Source organism: Oncorhynchus kisutch, linkage group LG11 (genome assembly GCF_002021735.2).
Source record: "Oncorhynchus kisutch isolate 150728-3 linkage group LG11, Okis_V2, whole genome shotgun sequence".
In the NCBI taxonomy this organism is placed as follows: domain Eukaryota; kingdom Metazoa; phylum Chordata; class Actinopteri; order Salmoniformes; family Salmonidae; genus Oncorhynchus; species Oncorhynchus kisutch.
In genome coordinates this window covers 79,384,322-79,401,320 of record NC_034184.2, presented here as the reverse complement: position 1 = coordinate 79,401,320, position 16,999 = coordinate 79,384,322, and the positions used below count along the sequence as shown (strand labels likewise).

At 45.8% G+C, this 16,999-nt stretch overlaps 1 protein-coding gene across 2 annotated transcripts in view; it reads right to left on the bottom strand.

Moving 5' to 3' along the window:
• Positions 1-1,157: 1,157 nt before the first annotated feature.
• Positions 1,158-16,999, bottom strand: part of LOC109900115 (pleckstrin homology-like domain family B member 2) — a 52,838-nt gene continuing 36,996 nt past the window's right edge. The window contains exons 11-18 of one of the 2 annotated variants that reach the window (XM_031836377.1): positions 14,890-15,027; positions 14,696-14,792; positions 12,329-12,455; positions 2,942-3,032; positions 2,731-2,874; positions 2,379-2,598; positions 2,201-2,286; positions 1,158-2,100 (exon numbers count right to left, since the gene is read on the bottom strand). In XM_031836377.1, coding sequence (XP_031692237.1) covers positions 1,933-2,100; positions 2,201-2,286; positions 2,379-2,598; positions 2,731-2,874; positions 2,942-3,032; positions 12,329-12,455; positions 14,696-14,792; positions 14,890-15,027 — 1,071 coding nt within the window. In that variant the 3' untranslated portion in view covers positions 1,158-1,932. The remainder of the gene's footprint in view (positions 2,101-2,200; positions 2,287-2,378; positions 2,599-2,730; positions 2,875-2,941; positions 3,033-12,328; positions 12,456-14,695; positions 14,793-14,889; positions 15,028-16,999) is intronic. The other variant, XM_031836378.1, reaches the window with a different exon arrangement.

Genomic DNA, 16,999 nt, shown 5'->3' with positions numbered 1-16,999 from the left:
CTCTGTGTAAGGTAAGCGAAAACAGAATTTTTGCGTTCAACAAATCAATACCATATGATAATTCTCTTTTCAAGAAAAAGGACCAAACACTTTAAGGCACAATATGTTCTTGCTTTTTTTTTCTCTTCTGTATGCAGAAATAAAGATATATGGATTGATAATCAATAGCATAAATACAATATAACTACATGATAAAATCAGCCAATGATATCATTCAAATGTTGTTGTTTTTTCTTTTTTTTGAATGGTTAAAAAGCACATTAACTTCTTGGTGACAGGGGGCAGTATTTTCATATCCGGGATGAAATGCCCAAATTCAACTGCCTGCTACTCATCCCCAGAAGACAAGGTATGCATATTATTAGTATAATTGGGTAGAAAACACTGAAGTTTCTAAAACTGTTTGAATCATGTCTGAGTATAACAGAACTTATTTAACAGGCAAAACCCAGAGGACAAACCATTCAGATTTTTTTGTTTGTTTGAGGTCACTCTTATCAATGGGTTTTCATTGGGAATCCAGATTTCTAAGGGACCTTCTTGCAGTTCCTATCGCTTCCACTGGATGTCAACAGTCTTTAGAAATTGGTTGAAGTTATTCCTTTGTGTAATGAAGTACGGCCATCTTGAACGAGGGTAACTTGAAGTGTACTGTTAGAGGCGCGTGACCAGAAAGCTAGCTACAGTTTGTTTTCTTTCTGTATTGAACACAGATCATCCCGTCTTCAATTTTATAAATTATTTACGTAAAAAAATACCTATAGTTGTATTACAAAAGTAGCTTGAAATGTTTTGGCAAAGTTTACAAGTAACTTTTGAGATATTTTGTAGTCACGTTGCGCAAGTTGGAACCGGTGTTTTTCTGGATCAAACGCGCCAAATAAATGGACATTTTGGATATATATCGACGGAATTAATCGAACAAAAGGACCATTTGTGATGTTTATGGGACATATTGGAGTGCCAACAAAAGAAGCTCGTCAAAGGTAAGGCATGAATTATATTTTTATTTCTGCGTTTTGTGTCGCGCCTGCAGGGTTTCTCTCTTTGTTTACGGAGGTGCTATCCTCAGATAATAGCATCGTTTGCTTTCGCCGAAAAGCCTTTTTGAAATCTGACTTGTTGGCTGGATTCACAACAAGTGTAGCTTTAATTTGCATGTGTGATTTAATGAGTTTGATTTTTATAGTAATTTATTTGAATTTGGCGCTCTGCATTTTCCCTGGCTTTTAGCCAGGTGGGACGCTAGTGTCCCACAAATCCCAGAAAGGTTAATGCCCAATAGCGCATCAACCCCTGGCTAGCCAGACACTCCATGCAGAGATGATTTGACCTCTGGCTACACTGGAGGACACAACAGAGGACATAAGGGTTGAGTAAATATCAATAACTTGATCCCTATACAACCAGGAAGTTTAATGACTATTCTGTTTTGCTTGTTTACTACAGCACATCATGTTGTTATCAGTGAAGACTGCTGAGGTGAGGACGACTCATAATATGTCACCAACCTCCTGTGGTTGCCATGTACATTCCTAGTTAATCAACAACCAATTACCTTTTCAACATAATGATGCGTAAAAACACTGGCCAATCCCAGTAGAGTTACCGGCGAGAGTTAATGGAACTGTTGGAGAATTCTTCCTTAGAAAAAAGTTTTACAAATAATAAAATACAGAAATAAGAACAACCGTCCATTATAGTCACAGAGAAAAGAGAGGATCTAGTCCTGGCCCCGGAACCGCACGCTGGTCGTATCCTTCCACTCTGGCCGAAGCACCACTCTTACAGCGTCAACTGGATGTGTCCCTTCTCATTGGCCGCATCACACCTTCTACACCATTAACGGAGTGTGTCCCTCCGCCCTGGCCACATCACACCATCTACACCATTAATGGAGTGTGTCCCTCCGCCCTGGCCACATCACACCTTCTACACCATGAACTGAGTGTATCCCTCAGCCCCGGTGACGATAACATCTATCCAGATCCTCATGGCCTCAGGAGAGGGCGCCAGCATGTAGTAGATCCTGTCATGAGTCTTCACACTGAACGTCAGACACGGGTTAGGACTCTGGAGAGAGGAGCACAGGTTAGGACTCTGGAAGAGGGAGAGAGGGGCAGAGTAAGGTGAGAGAGAAAGTTGAACCATTTTGAAATGACCTAGATCAGAAGAAATAGACTATGGGAGCAACATGTACCTTGTGTGCCTTCTTTAAGTGGTCGTAGTAAACTTCTTCTATGGCTTGAAAATAGATGACCCCTTTCAGCTTGGCCTCGTGCTTGTCTGCAGCACATACAAAACACAGACTTGTTGTTAACACACACATCAGAAAAGTGTGAGTTATTGACACTCCACGGTCACCATCCAGTGTATACCTGAGAAATAGGAGAGCGTTCGCCGGTTGCGGTCGAAGACGAACCAGTGTTTCTTCCAGGTCTTGATCTTTCTCCCCATCTTGACCAGGAATCCTCGACAGATCTTCTCCGTGAGGGACAGGTGGAAACACGTGTCAGCGCTGTGGCCCGCTGACTCTATATGGGCCCTCAGGTCAAAATCATCCTTACGCACTGGCAGGTAACGCGTCAGAGGACGGGACTGATGGGACAGGGGTTAAAGGTTACTCAAATGGTCACCAACCCTATAATCCTGGAGAGCTACTGTTTTCTCTTGACTTTTGAATATCATTTTCTTTCGCTCACTCTCTCTTGTTCCGTCTCTCGCTCTCACCTGTGCTCTCTGTTTCTCCCGTAGTTTCACCTCCCTGTCGACGAGTTTCTGTCGTCTGTTGGTCTCCTCCTGCAGTCGTTTCTCCAGATGCTCCCGCCTCCTCTCCTCCTCCAGAGCCTGTTTGCGCGACTCCATCTCTTGCTCCTGCACCAGACACAACACACACTTTACACATCTTGGAGTTCTGTGTGTGTGTGTGTGTGTGTGTTACCTTGTGTTCTATGAGGCGGTTCTTCTCTTCCTGGGCCTGTCTCAGTAGATGCTCCATCTCCTCCAGTCTGGTCACATTAGACGTGCTGGCACTGCAACACACACAAACACATTCTACCATCTGGGAACGATGCAGCATGAGGCTTGTTCTTCCCATGGAACACACAAACACATTCTACCATCTGGGAACGATGCAGCATGAGGCTTGTTCTTCCCATGGAACACACAAACACATTCTACCATCTGGGAACGATGCAGCATGAGGCTTGTTCTTCCCATGGAACACACAAACACATTCTACCATCTGGGAACGATGCAGCACAAAGACACACAGAGCCTTCAGAAAGTATTCACACCCCTGACCTTTTCCACATTTTGTTGTGTTCTACCCAGAATTTAAAATGGATTAAATTGACAGTGTCAGTGGCCTACCTACACACAATACCCCATAATGTCAAAGTGGAATTAGGTTTTTCAAAAGTTGTACAAATGTATTAGAAAAAAAATAAAATCTGAAATGTATTCAACCACCTTAAGCCTAAATAAGTTCAGGAGTAGAACAAGTCACATAATAAGTTGCATGGACTCACACTGTGTGCAATACTAGTGTTTTTTTAAAAGCAGACATTGAATATCCCATAATGGCTGTGATAGGAGAAAACTGAGGATGGATCAACAACATTGTAGTTACTCCACAATACTAACCAACATGACAGAGTGAAAAGAAGAAAACAAAAACAGAAAACAAATATTCCAAAACATGCATCCTGTTTGCAACAAGGCACTAAAGTAATACTGCAAAAAAATGTAGCAAAGCAATTCACTTTTTGTCCTGAATACAACGCGTTACGTTTGGGCAAAATCCAATACAACACATCACTGAGTACCATTCTCCATATTTTCAAGCATAGTGGTGGCTGCATCATGTTATGGGTATGCTTGTAATTGTTAAGGACTGGGGGTGTTTTTCAGGATAAATAAAGAAATGGAATGCAGCTAAGCATAAGCAAAATTCTAGAGGAAAAACCTGGTTCAGTCTGTTTTCCATCAGACACTGGGAGATGAATTCACCTTCCAGCAGGACAACAAGCTAAAACACAAGGCCAAATCTACACTGGAGTTGTTTACCAAGAAGACAGTGAATGTTCCTGAGTGGCCTAGTTAGTTATGACAAACCGGTTTGAAAATCTATGTCAAGACCTGAAAATGGTTGTCTAGCCATGATCAACAACCAATTTGACAATTTTTTGAAGAATAAAAGGGCAAATGTTGCGCAATACAGGTTTGCACATCTCTTGGAGATTTACCCAGAAAGACTCACAGCTGTAATCGCTGCCAAATGTGATTCTCACATGTATTGACTCAGGGGTGTGAGCACTGCTCAAAAAAATAAATGGAACACTTAAACAACACAATGTAACTCCAAGTCAATCACACTTCTGTGAAATCAAACTGTCCACTTAGGAAGCAACACTGATTGACAATACATTTCACATGCTGTCGTGCAAATGGAATAGATAACAGGTGGAAATTATAGGCAATTAGCAAGACACCCCCAATAAAGGAGTGGTTCCGCAGGTGGTGACCACAGACCACTTCTCAGTTCCTATGCTTCCTGACTTATATTTTGGTCACTTTTGAATGCTGGCGGTGCATTCACTCTAGTGGTAGCATGAGATGGAGTCTACAACCCACACATGTGGCTCAAGTAGTGCAGCTCATCCAGGATGGCACATCAATGCGAGCTGTGGCAAGAAGGTTTGCGTAGTGTCCAGAGCATGGAGGCGCTACCAGGAGACAGGCCAGTACATCAGGAGACATGGAGGAGGCCGTAGGAGGGCAACAACCCAGCAGCAGGACCGCTACCTCCGCCTTTGTGCAAGGAGAAGCAGGAGGAGCACTGCCAGAGCCCTGCAAAATGACCTCCAGCAGGCCACAAATGTGCATGTGCCTGCTCAAACGGTCAGAAACAGACTCCATGAGGGTGGTATGAGGGCCCGACGTCCACAGGTGGGGTTGTGCTTACAGCCCAACACCGTGCAGGACGTTTGGCATTTGCCAGAGAACACCAAGATTGGCAATTTCGCCACTGGCGCCCTGTGTTCTTCACAGATGAAAGCAGGTTCACACTGAGCACATATGACAGACGTGACAGAGTCTGGAGACGCCGTGGAGAATGTTCTGCTGCCTGCAACATCCTCCAGCATGACCAGTTTGGCGGTGGGTCAGTCATGGTGTGGGGTGGCATTTCTTTGGGGGGCCGCACAGCCCTCCATGTGCTCGCCAGAGGTAGCCTGACTGCCAATAGGTCTCCCCTTGTGAGACCATATGCTGGTGCGGTTGGCCCTGGGTTCCTCCTAATGCAAAACAATGCTAGACCTCATGTGGCTGGAGTGTGTCAGCAGTTCCTGCAAGAGGAAGGCATTGATGCTATGGACTGGCCCGCCCGTTCTCCAGACCTGAATCCAATTGAGCACATCTGGGACATCATGCCTCGCTCCATCCACCAACACCATGTTGCACCACAGACTGTCCAGGAGTTGGCGGATGCTTTAGTCCAGGTCTGGGAGGAGATCCCTCAGGAGACCATCCGCCACCTCATCAGGAGCATGCCCAGGCGTTGTAGGGAGGTCATACAGGCACGCGGAGGCCCCACACACTACTGAGCCTCATTTTGACTTGTTTTAAGGACATTACATCAAAGTTGGATCAGCCTGTAGTGTGGTTTTCCACTTTAATTTTGAGTGTGACTCCAAATCCAAACCTCCATGGGTTGATACATTTGATTTCCATTGATCATTTTTGTGTGATTTTGTTGTCAGCACATTCAACTATGTAAAGAAAAAAGCATTTAATTAGAATATTTTATTCATTCAGATCTAGGATGTGGTATTTTAGTGCTTCCTTTATTTGTTTGAGCAGTGTATATTGTTTGATCTATTTTGAGTTCAGGCTGTAACACAACATAATGTTGTATGAATACCTTCTGAAGGCACTGCGTGAACACACACACACACACTCGAGTCTGCTGGAACACATTAGAACCAGCCTGGACATGTGTATCTCAGTACAGGCTGCTGCTTTTCATTTCTGATTGACTGTCCCCTCACTAACTACACCGCTTCCCTCCATCCCTCTCCTTAATCCTCCATTCCCTCCACCCCTCTCTCCTTAATCCTCCATCCCTCTCCTTAATCCTTCATTCCCTCCACCCTCTCCTTAATCCTTCATTCCCTCCACCCTCTCCTTAATCCTTCATTCCCTCCATCCCTCTCCTTAATCCTCCATTTCCTCCATCCCTCTCCTTAATCCTTCATTCCCTCATCCCTCTCTCCTTAATCTCTACCATAATCCTCCATTCCCTCCACCCTCTCCTTAATCCTTAATTCCCTCCATCCCTCCCCTTAATCCTCCATTCCCTCCACCCTCTCCTTAATCCTCCACCCTCTCCTTAATCCTTCATTCCCTCCATCCCTCTCCTTAATCCTCCATTCCCTCCACCCTCTCCTTAATCCTTCATTCCCTCCACCCTCTCCTTAATCCTCCATTCCCTCCACCCTCTCCTTAATCCTTCATTCCCTCCATCCCTCTCCTTAATCCTTCATTCCCTCCACCCTCTCCTTAATCCTTCATTCCCTCCCTCCTTAATCTCTACCATAATCCTCCATTCCCTCCACCCTCTCCTTAATCCTTCATTCCCTCCACCCTCTCCTTAATCCTCCATTCCCTCCACCCTCTCCTTAATCCTTAATTCCCTCCATCCCTCCCCTTAATCCTCCATTCCCTCCACCCTCTCCTTAATCCTCCATTCCCTCCACCCTCTCCTTAATCCTTCATTCCCTCCATCCCCCTCTCCTTAATCTCTACCATAATCCTCCATCCCTCTCCTTAATCCTTCATTCCCTCCACCCTCTCCTTAATCCTCCATTCCCTCCACCCTCTCCTTAATCCTCCATTCCCTCCACCCTCTCCTTAATCCTCCATTCCCTCCACCCTCTCCTTAATCCTCCATTCCCTCCACCCTCTCCTTAATCCTTCATTCCCTCCACCCTTTCCTTAATCATTCATTCCCTCATCCCTCTCTCCTTAATCGCTACCATAATCCATCATTCCCTCCATCCCTCCTTAATCTCTACGATAATCCTTCAGTCCCTCCCACCCTCTCCTTAATCTCTACCATAATAAATTGAGAAGACTAAACTGCTTGGAGTAACCCTGGATTGTAAATTGTCATGGTTGGCCCTGTTGATACAACAGTAGCTGAGATGGGGAGAAGTCTGTCCATAATAAAGCGATGCTCTGCCTTCTTAACACTATCAACAAGGCAGATCCTACATGCTCTAGTATTGGTGCACCTGGACTACTGTTCAGTCGTGAGGTCAGGTGTCACAAAGAGGACTTAGGAAAATTGGCTCAGAACAGGGCAGCATGGCTGGACCTTAGATGTACAACGAGGACTAACATGAATAACATGCATGTCAATCTCTCCTGGCTCAAAGTGGAGGAGAGATTGACTTCATCACTAGTTGTATTTGTGAGAAGTATTGACATGTTGAATACACCAAGCTGTCTGTTTAAACCACTGGCACACAGCTCAGACACCCAGACTTACCCCACAAGACATGCTACCAGAGGTTGGTTCACAGTCCCCAAATCCAGAACAGACTATGGGTGGCACACGGTACTACATGGAACTCTATTCCACAGTACTACATAGAGCCATGACTACATGGAACTCTATTCCACAGTACTACATAGAGCCATGACTACATGGAACTCTATTCCACAGTACTACATAGAGCCATGACTACATGGAACTCTATTCCACATGACTACATGGAACTCTATTCCACAGTACTACATAGAGCCATGACCACATGGAACTCTATTCCACAGTACTACATAGAGCCATGACTACATGGAACTCTATTCCACAGTACTACATAGAGCCATGACCACATGGAACTCTATTCCACAGTACTACATAGAGCCATGACCACATGGAACTCTACTCCACAGTACTACATAGAGCCATGACCACATGGAACTCTATTCCACAGTACTACAAGAGCCATGACTACATGGAACTCTATTCCACAGTACTACATAGAGCCATGACTACATGGAACTCTATTCCACAGTACTACATAGAGCCATGACTACATGGAACTCTATTCCACATGACTACATGGAACTCTATTCCACAGTACTACATAGAGCAATGACTACATGGAACTCTATTCCACATGACTACATGGAACTCTATTCCACAGTACTACATAGAGCCATGACTACATGGAACTCTATTCCACAGTACTACATAGAGACATGACTACATGGAACTCTATTCCACAGTACTACATAGAGCCATGACTACATGGAACTCTATTCCACATGACTACATGGAACTCTATTCCACAGTACTACATAGAGCCATGACTACATGGAACTCTATTCCACATCAGGTAACTGATGCAAACAGTAAAATTAGATTTAGAAAACAGATAAACATACACTTTATGGAACAGCGGGGACTGTGAAGCAACACAAACAGACACACGCATACTAACACACGATAACATCACTAGAAACACACATGTACACATGGATTGTGTGTTGTAGATATGTGGTAGTAGAGTAGGGGCCTGAGGGCACACACTTAATGTGTTGTAGATATGTGGTAGTAGAGTAGGGGCCTGAGGGCACACACTTAATGTGTTGTAGATATGTGGTAGTAGAGTAGGGGCCTGAGGGCACACACTTAATGTGTTGTAGATATGTGGTAGTAGAGTAGGGGCCTGAGGGCACACACTTAATGTGTTGTAGATATGTGGTAGTAGAGTAGGGGCCTGAGGGCACACACTTAATGTGTTGTAGATATGTGGTAGTAGAGTAGGGGCCTGAGGGCACACACTTAATGTGTTGTAGATATGTGGTAGTAGAGTAGGGGCCTGAGGGCACACACTTAATGTGTTGTAGATATGTGGTAGTAGAGTAGGGGCCTGAGGGCACACATTTAATGTGTTGTAGATATGTGGTAGTAGAGTAGGGGCCTGAGGGCACACACTTAATGTGTTGTAGATATGTGGTAGTAGAGTAGGGGCCTGAGGGCACACACTTAATGTGTTGTAGATATGTGGTAGTAGAGTAGGGGCCTGAGGGCACACACTTAATGTGTTGTAGATATGTAGTAGTAGAGTAGGGGCCTGAGGGCACACACTTAATGTGTTGTAGATATGTGGTAGTAGAGTAGGGGCCTGAGGGCACACACTTAATGTGTTGTGAAATCTGTTCATATATTGTAATGTTTTGAAAAAGTGTACAAACTGCCTTAATTTCGCTGGACCCCAGGAAGAGTAGCTGCTGCTATGGCAGGAACTAATGGGGCTCCATAATAAACCCCAGGAAGAGTAGCTGCTGCTATGGCAGGAACTAATGGGGCTCCATAATAAACCCCAGGAAGAGTAGCTGGTGCTATGGCAGGAACTAATGGGGCTCCATAATAAACCCCAGGAAGAGTAGCTGGTGCTATGGCAGGAACTAATGGGGCTCCATAATAAACCCCAGGAAGAGTAGCTGCTGCTATGGCAGGAACTAATGGGGCTCCATAATAAACCCCAGGAAGAGTAGCTGCTGCTATGGCAGGAACTAATGGGGCTCCATAATAAACCCCCAGGAAGAGTAGCTGCTGCTATGGCAGGAACTAATGGGGCTCCATAATAAACCGCAGGAAGAGTAGCTGCTGCTATGGCAGGAACTAATGGGGCTCCATAATAAACCCCAGGAAGAGTAGCTGGTGCTATGGCAGGAACTAATGGGGCTCCATAATAAACCCCAGGAAGAGTAGCTGGTGCTATGGCAGGAACTAATGGGGCTCCATAATAAACCCCCAGGAAGAGTAGCTGCTGCTATGGCAGGAACTAATGGGGCTCCATAATAAACCCCAGGAAGAGTAGCTGGTGCTATGGCAGGAACTAATGGGGCTCCATAATAAACCGCAGGAAGAGTAGCTGGTGCTATGGCAGGAACTAATGGGGCTCCATAATAAACCGCAGGAAGAGTAGCTGCTGCTATGGCAGGAACTAATGGGGCTCCATAATAAACCTCAGGAAGAGTAGCTGGTGCTATGGCAGGAACTAATGGGGCTCCATAATAAACCCCAGGAAGAGTAGCTGCTGCTATGGCAGGAACTAATGGGGCTCCATAATAAACCCCCAGGAAGAGTAGCTGCTGCTATGGCAGGAACTAATGGGGCTCCATAATAAACCGCAGGAAGAGTAGCTGCTGCTATGGCAGGAACTAATGGGGCTCCATAATAAACCCCAGGAAGAGTAGCTGGTGCTATGGCAGGAACTAATGGGGCTCCATAATAAACCCCAGGAAGAGTAGCTGGTGCTATGGCAGGAACTAATGGGGCTCCATAATAAACCCCCAGGAAGAGTAGCTGCTGCTATGGCAGGAACTAATGGGGCTCCATAATAAACCCCAGGAAGAGTAGCTGGTGCTATGGCAGGAACTAATGGGGCTCCATAATAAACCGCAGGAAGAGTAGCTGGTGCTATGGCAGGAACTAATGGGGCTCCATAATAAACCGCAGGAAGAGTAGCTGCTGCTATGGCAGGAACTAATGGGGCTCCATAATAAACCTCAGGAAGAGTAGCTGGTGCTATGGCAGGAACTAATGGGGCTCCATAATAAACCCCAGGAAGAGTAGCTGGTGCTATGGCAGGAACTAATGGGGATCCATAATAAACCCCAGGAAGAGTAGCTGCTGCTATGGCAGGAACTAATGGGGCTCCATAATAAATACAAATGATAAATACAAACACACAGACACAGAGAGCACGAGAGCGAGAGAGCGAGAGAGACAGAGAGACAGAGAGACAGAGAGAGAGACCGAGAGAGGAGAGAGAGACAGACAGAGAGAGAGACCGAGAGAGGAGAGAGAGACAGAGAGAGAGAGAGACAGAGAGAGGAGAGAGAGAGGAGAGAGAGAGACAGAGAGAGAGAGAGACCGAGAGAGGAAAGAGAGAGGAGAGAGAGACAGACAGAGAGAGAGACCGAGGGCTCTACATGCAGAACACATGATTTTACAAAGGGAGGCTGAACCCCAAATCTACCTCCACTAGCTGGCTATCCCCACTTGTAACCTCCCAATCCTCCCGAGAAGGGGGCCTGTACGGTGGGAGAGCGACGGGTCGGCTTACATACACACCATTTACATTAGCCCTAGACAAACACACAAAGTCTCACAATACATTTATATTCCCGAAAAGCTCCAGCACTCAATGTTTCACATGATATGAAATGATAAGCGGACTTCACATAGAACTTCAATTTTGACCTACATTGTCTCAGCAAAATAGTCCTGCAGCAACAGGATTTGATCATTTAGTCTACAATGTTGCTTGATCGGTTGTTAGACTATTATACTGAACACAATAGATACTGAACACAAGGTTTCACCGGGTTACTGTTCATAGGCCAGGTCGCAGTTGCAAATGAGAACTTGTTCTCAACTAGCCTACCTGGTTAAATAAAGGTGAAATAAAAATAAATAAATAAAAATATGAAGAAATTAGTCACTTAGGCCCTAATCTATGGATTTCACATGACTGATAATATAGATATGCATCTGATGGTCACAGATACCTTAAAAACAAAATGGGCCTCAAGATCTCGTCAGAGTATTTCTGTGTATTCAAATTGCCATCGATAAAATGCAAGTGTGTTCATTGTCCGTAGCTTTTGCCTGGCCATACCATAACCAGAGGTGACATCAGCAAACCGTTGGCCCACATGACACCGTACACATGGTCTGCGGTTCTGAGACCAGTTTGATCTACTGACAAACTTTCTTATGATAGAGAAATTAACATTAACATTCTCTGGCAACAGCTCTGTTGGACATTCCTGCAGTCAACATCCCAATTGCACGCTCCCTCAAAACTTGAGACATCTGTGGCATTGTGTTGTGTGATAAATCTGCACATTTTAGGGTGACCTTTTATTGTCCCCAGTACAAGGTGCACCTGTGTAATGATCAGGCCGTTTAAACAGCTTCTTGATATGCCACGCCTGTCAGGTGGATGGATCATCTTGTCAAAGGATAAATACTCACTAACAAGGAACTAAACAAATTTGTGCACACAATTTGAGAGAAATACGCTTTTTGTGCTTATGGAAAATAGCAGGGATCTTTTATTTCAAGTCATGAAATATGGGACCAACACTTTACATGTTGCGTTTATATTTTTGTTCAGTGTAGCTGATGAAGATGGACACTTTCAATAACATGTCTTATGTATCCTCCCTCTCTGTCACACACACACACACACACAGAGAGACACACACACACACACAGAGAGACACACACACAGAGACCTACCAGGAGACGTTGTCAGGTGAGCAGACAGAGATGCTGGTGTCCATGGAGTCCAAGCTGTCCATGCTCATGGTGTCGTAGGCCTGGCCATTGCCACTGTCCAGGTACATGTTGGACCGGGTGGCCTGACCTGGACCACAACAAGACCACCCAGGGTCAGAAAGCGAGAGACGGACAGTGTAGTGAGAGAAAGGAGTGAATGAGAGAGAGCTCCACAGGTACAGTGTTTATTACCTATGTTAATTAATGAGTAATAATCAGTTACCTGTGTTTGACCCTCCATGCGCTGAGCCCTGTTCTCCATGACCGCTCCCTGTCTCAGGGGCCCCAGTCTGACTGGACGCTACAGACCGCTCCCCGTCTCAGGGGCCCCAGTCTGACTGGACGCTACAGACCGCTCCCCGTCTCAGGGGCCCCAGTCTGACTGGACGCTACAGACCGCTCCCCGTCTCAGCGGCCACAGTCTGACTGGACGCTACAGACCGCTCCCCGTCTCAGGGGCCCCAGTCTGACTGGACGCTACAGACCGCTCCCCGTCTCAGGGGCCACAGTCTGACTGGACGCTACAGACCGCTCCCCGTCTCAGGGGCCCCAGTCTGACTGGTCGCTACAGACCGCTCCCCGTCTCAGGGGCCACAGTCTGACTGGACGCTACAGACCGCTGCCCCTCCCTCTGATCACACAGACCAGCCACAGTTAAACCGGTAAAACAATATATAACACCAACCGAAAGTTCCTCATAACAAAATCCAGATATATATTGTCCAAAAAAATAAAGCCACAACTTCATGGGCCACAAAACACAGCAGGTGAACAAGTCCAACCGGAGCAAATCATAGACCACACACTAGTGGAACTCCACCCTGACTGTCACTATATCAGGAATAACACACTAGTGAACCTCCACCCTGACTGTCACTATGACAGGAATAACACACTAGTGGACCTCCACCCGGACTGTCTCTATGACAGGAATAACACACTAGTGGAACTCCACCCTGACTGTCACTATGACAGGAATAACACACTAGTGGACCTCCACCCTGACTGTCACTATGACAGGAATAACACACTAGTGGACCTCCACCCGGACTGTCTCTATGACAGGAATAACACACTACTGGACCTCCACCCTGACTGTCACTATGACTGTCACTATGACAGGAATAACACACTAGTGGACCTCCACCCTGACTGTCACTATGACAGGAATAACACACTAGTGGACCTCCACCCTGACTGTCACTATGACTGTCACTATGACAGGAATAACACACTAGTGGACCTCCACCCTGACTGTCACTATGACAGGAATAACACACTAGTGGACCTCCACCCTGACTGTCACTATGACTGTCACTATGACAGGAATAACACACTAGTGGACCTCCACCCTGACTGTCACTATGACAGGAATAACACACTAGTGGACCTCCACCCTGACTGTCTCTATGACAGGAATAACACACTAGTGGACCTCCACCCTGACTGTCACTATGACTGTCACTATGACAGGAATAACACACTAGTGGACCTCCACCCGGACTGTCTCTATGACAGGAATAACACACTAGTGGACCTCCACCCGGACTGTCTCTATGACAGGAATAACACACTAGTGGACCTCCACCCTGACTGTCACTATGACAGGAATAACACACTAGTGGACCTCCACCCTGACTGTCTCTATGACAGGAATAACACACTACTGGACCTCCACCCGGACTGTCTCTATGACAGGAATAACACACTAGTGGACCTCCACCCTGACTGTCACTATGACTGTCACTATGACAGGAATAACACACTAGTGGACCTCCACCCGGACTGTCTCTATGACAGGAATAACACACTAGTGGACCTCCACCCTGACTGTCACTATGACAGGAATAACACACCATACAGTTCTAGAGTTGGGTACAGGAAAGACACATACACAAAACAGAGATGGCGAGTCGACACATAGGCACAGAGACACACACACACGCAGGAACCCTGATACCATCAGGCAAGAGGGCCAGAGACATCTGGCCCATAGAACAGGCTTCAATCTCAACACACACACACACACATTCTCCATTGGGTACTGGGACCTACTGTATAAATGGATGCTTCACAACACATTCTCCATTGGGTACTGGGACCTACTGTATAAATGGATGCTTCACAACAGCAGAAAGCATCTTCTTCCTCTCCTCAATTATCTCTACAAACAAATAAAAAATCATGCTCCTATCCACCCATCAGACACACAATCTGAGGATCCGTCCTGTGTGTTGAAGCCTTATACTGTGTTACTGTACAGTATCTAGTCCAGAGGATCACCGGTGTTGTGACAGACTGTGTGTGTGTGTGTGTGTGTGTCCTCACCCTTGTGCAGACGGTGTGTATCTGTATTGCTGGAGACAGACATGGCCCTTGGTAGAATACTGACACAGCTACAACTCTGCACCGGGGGCTGCTGGGACTGTGGAAGACCAGCGAGAGTGAGATTAAAGGGGATGGTGTGTGTGTGTGTGCATGAGTGTATGTATGCGTGTGTGTGTGTGTGTGTGTGTGCGTACCTTGTTAAGCATACTGTGTCCCAGTGTAACACAGCTGAACTGAGGGGTGACAGTGGTCTTCTTCCTGGGTAACGTGTCACTCGGGTGGGCCCCGCCTTCTTTCACTAACCTCTTCCTCTCCTCCAGCGAACGGAAGTGCTGAACATGCACATACAATATTCAGAATCACACAACACACACACAGCTTTTACCTGCCTGTTGTGGCAGTGATTATTTACAGGGAGAGGAGGAGGAGAGTCCGGGAGGGGAGGGGTCACGATCGGTTGCCATGTCCTCCGGCCAATGAACAGAAGGGGTTTTGGTGAGAGGAGGGGCGACAGGGCGAGGAAGAAGGCCAGTCAACAGGAGAGGAGGGGCGACAGAGATTAAAGAGGATGAAAGGAACACCATCAGAGAAAGGGAACTAGGGCTGACCCGATTTAGTCGACTGGTCGAATGTTTGGTCCATAACCTGTGTTGGTCGACAGAGATTTCCTTAGTCGAGCAGTAGCAAAAACAAATAAATATCATAGTGTATAAGACACCTGTCTGATTGGCTCCTGTCTGAGTGGACTGATCCATTGTGGAGGCCGTGGGGATGGAACAGTCCATCACTCTAAGAGACTAGTGCTACTGAAATTGTATATGGTTAAGGACAATGGTTCAACACTAATAACAATCACATCATTGTATAACAAATGTTCTTTCTCCTACGTTTGATAACGGTCGCTGTCCGCTGTTCTGAAACATCAGTGTGCTGTTGAATTGGTGTCTTTTCCTAGACCATGTTGCTATGTGCATAATAGCGAAGTTAACCAGCATATTGATGTGGATGCAACACTTCATCACTCTCCTTCTTGGTCATTGTCCTGTTGAAAAACAAATGATAGTCCCACTAAAGCGCAAAACTGATGGGATGGCGTATCCCCGCAGAATGCGGTGGTAGCCATGCTGGTTAAGTGTGCCTTGAATTCTAAATAAATCACTGACCGTGTCACCAGCAAAGCACCATCACACCTCCTCCTCCATGCTTCACGGTGGGAACCACACCTGTGAAGATCATCTGTTTACCTACTCTGCATCTCACAAAGACATGGTGGTTGGAACACAAAACCTCAAATTTGGAATCATCAGACCAAAGGACAGATTTCCACTGGTCTAATGTCCAGTGCTCGTGCTTCTTGGCCCAAACAAGTCTCTTCTGCTTATTGGTGTTCTTAAGTAGTGGTTTCTTTGCAGTAATTCGACCATGAAGGCCTGATTCACACAGTCTCTGAACAGTTGATGTTGATATGTGTCTGTTACTTGAACTCTGAAGCATTTATTTGGGCTGCAATTTCTGAGGTGCAGTTATTTTAATGAACTTCTCCTCTGCAGCAGAGGTAACTCTGGGTCTTCCTTTCCTGTGGTGGTCCTCATGAGAGCCAGTTTCATCATAGTGTTTGATGGTTTTTGCCGACTGCACTTGAAGAAACGTTCAAAGTTCTTTAAATTTTACAGATCGACTGACCTTCATGTCTTAAAGTAATGATGGACTGTCGTTTCTCTTTGCTTATTTGAGCTGTTCTTGCCATAATATGGACTTGGTCATTTACCAAATAGGGCTATCTTCTGTATACCACCCCTACCTTGTCACAAAACATCTGATTGGCTCAATCACATTAAGGAAAGAAATTCCACAAATTAACTTTTAACAAGGCACACCTGTTAATTGAAATGCAATCCAGGTGACTGAGAAAATGCCAAGAGCGTGCAAAGCTGTCATCAAGGGTAAGGGAGGCTACGTGTTATTTCATAGTTTTGATGTCTTCACTATTATTCTACAATGTAGAAAAGGTAGGTGTCCAACATTTCTCACTGGTACTGTATATTGAAAAATACACGTTTAAACATTTTGACCAATCGATTGGTCCACCTCCAAACTACCCTCGCTCAAACACACACACCAACTGAATGCACTCAGACCCCTTACACACACACACACACACCTCATCATCTTCTGGTTTTTGGGTGATGTCATCAGGGGAGGGGATATGCTCAGGATCAGAGGAGGGATTGGCCAGAGCCATGTTCAAACTTGTTGTTAGTTTGGTTAGTGAACCTCTAGCATCAGAGGCAGAGCTGTACTGTT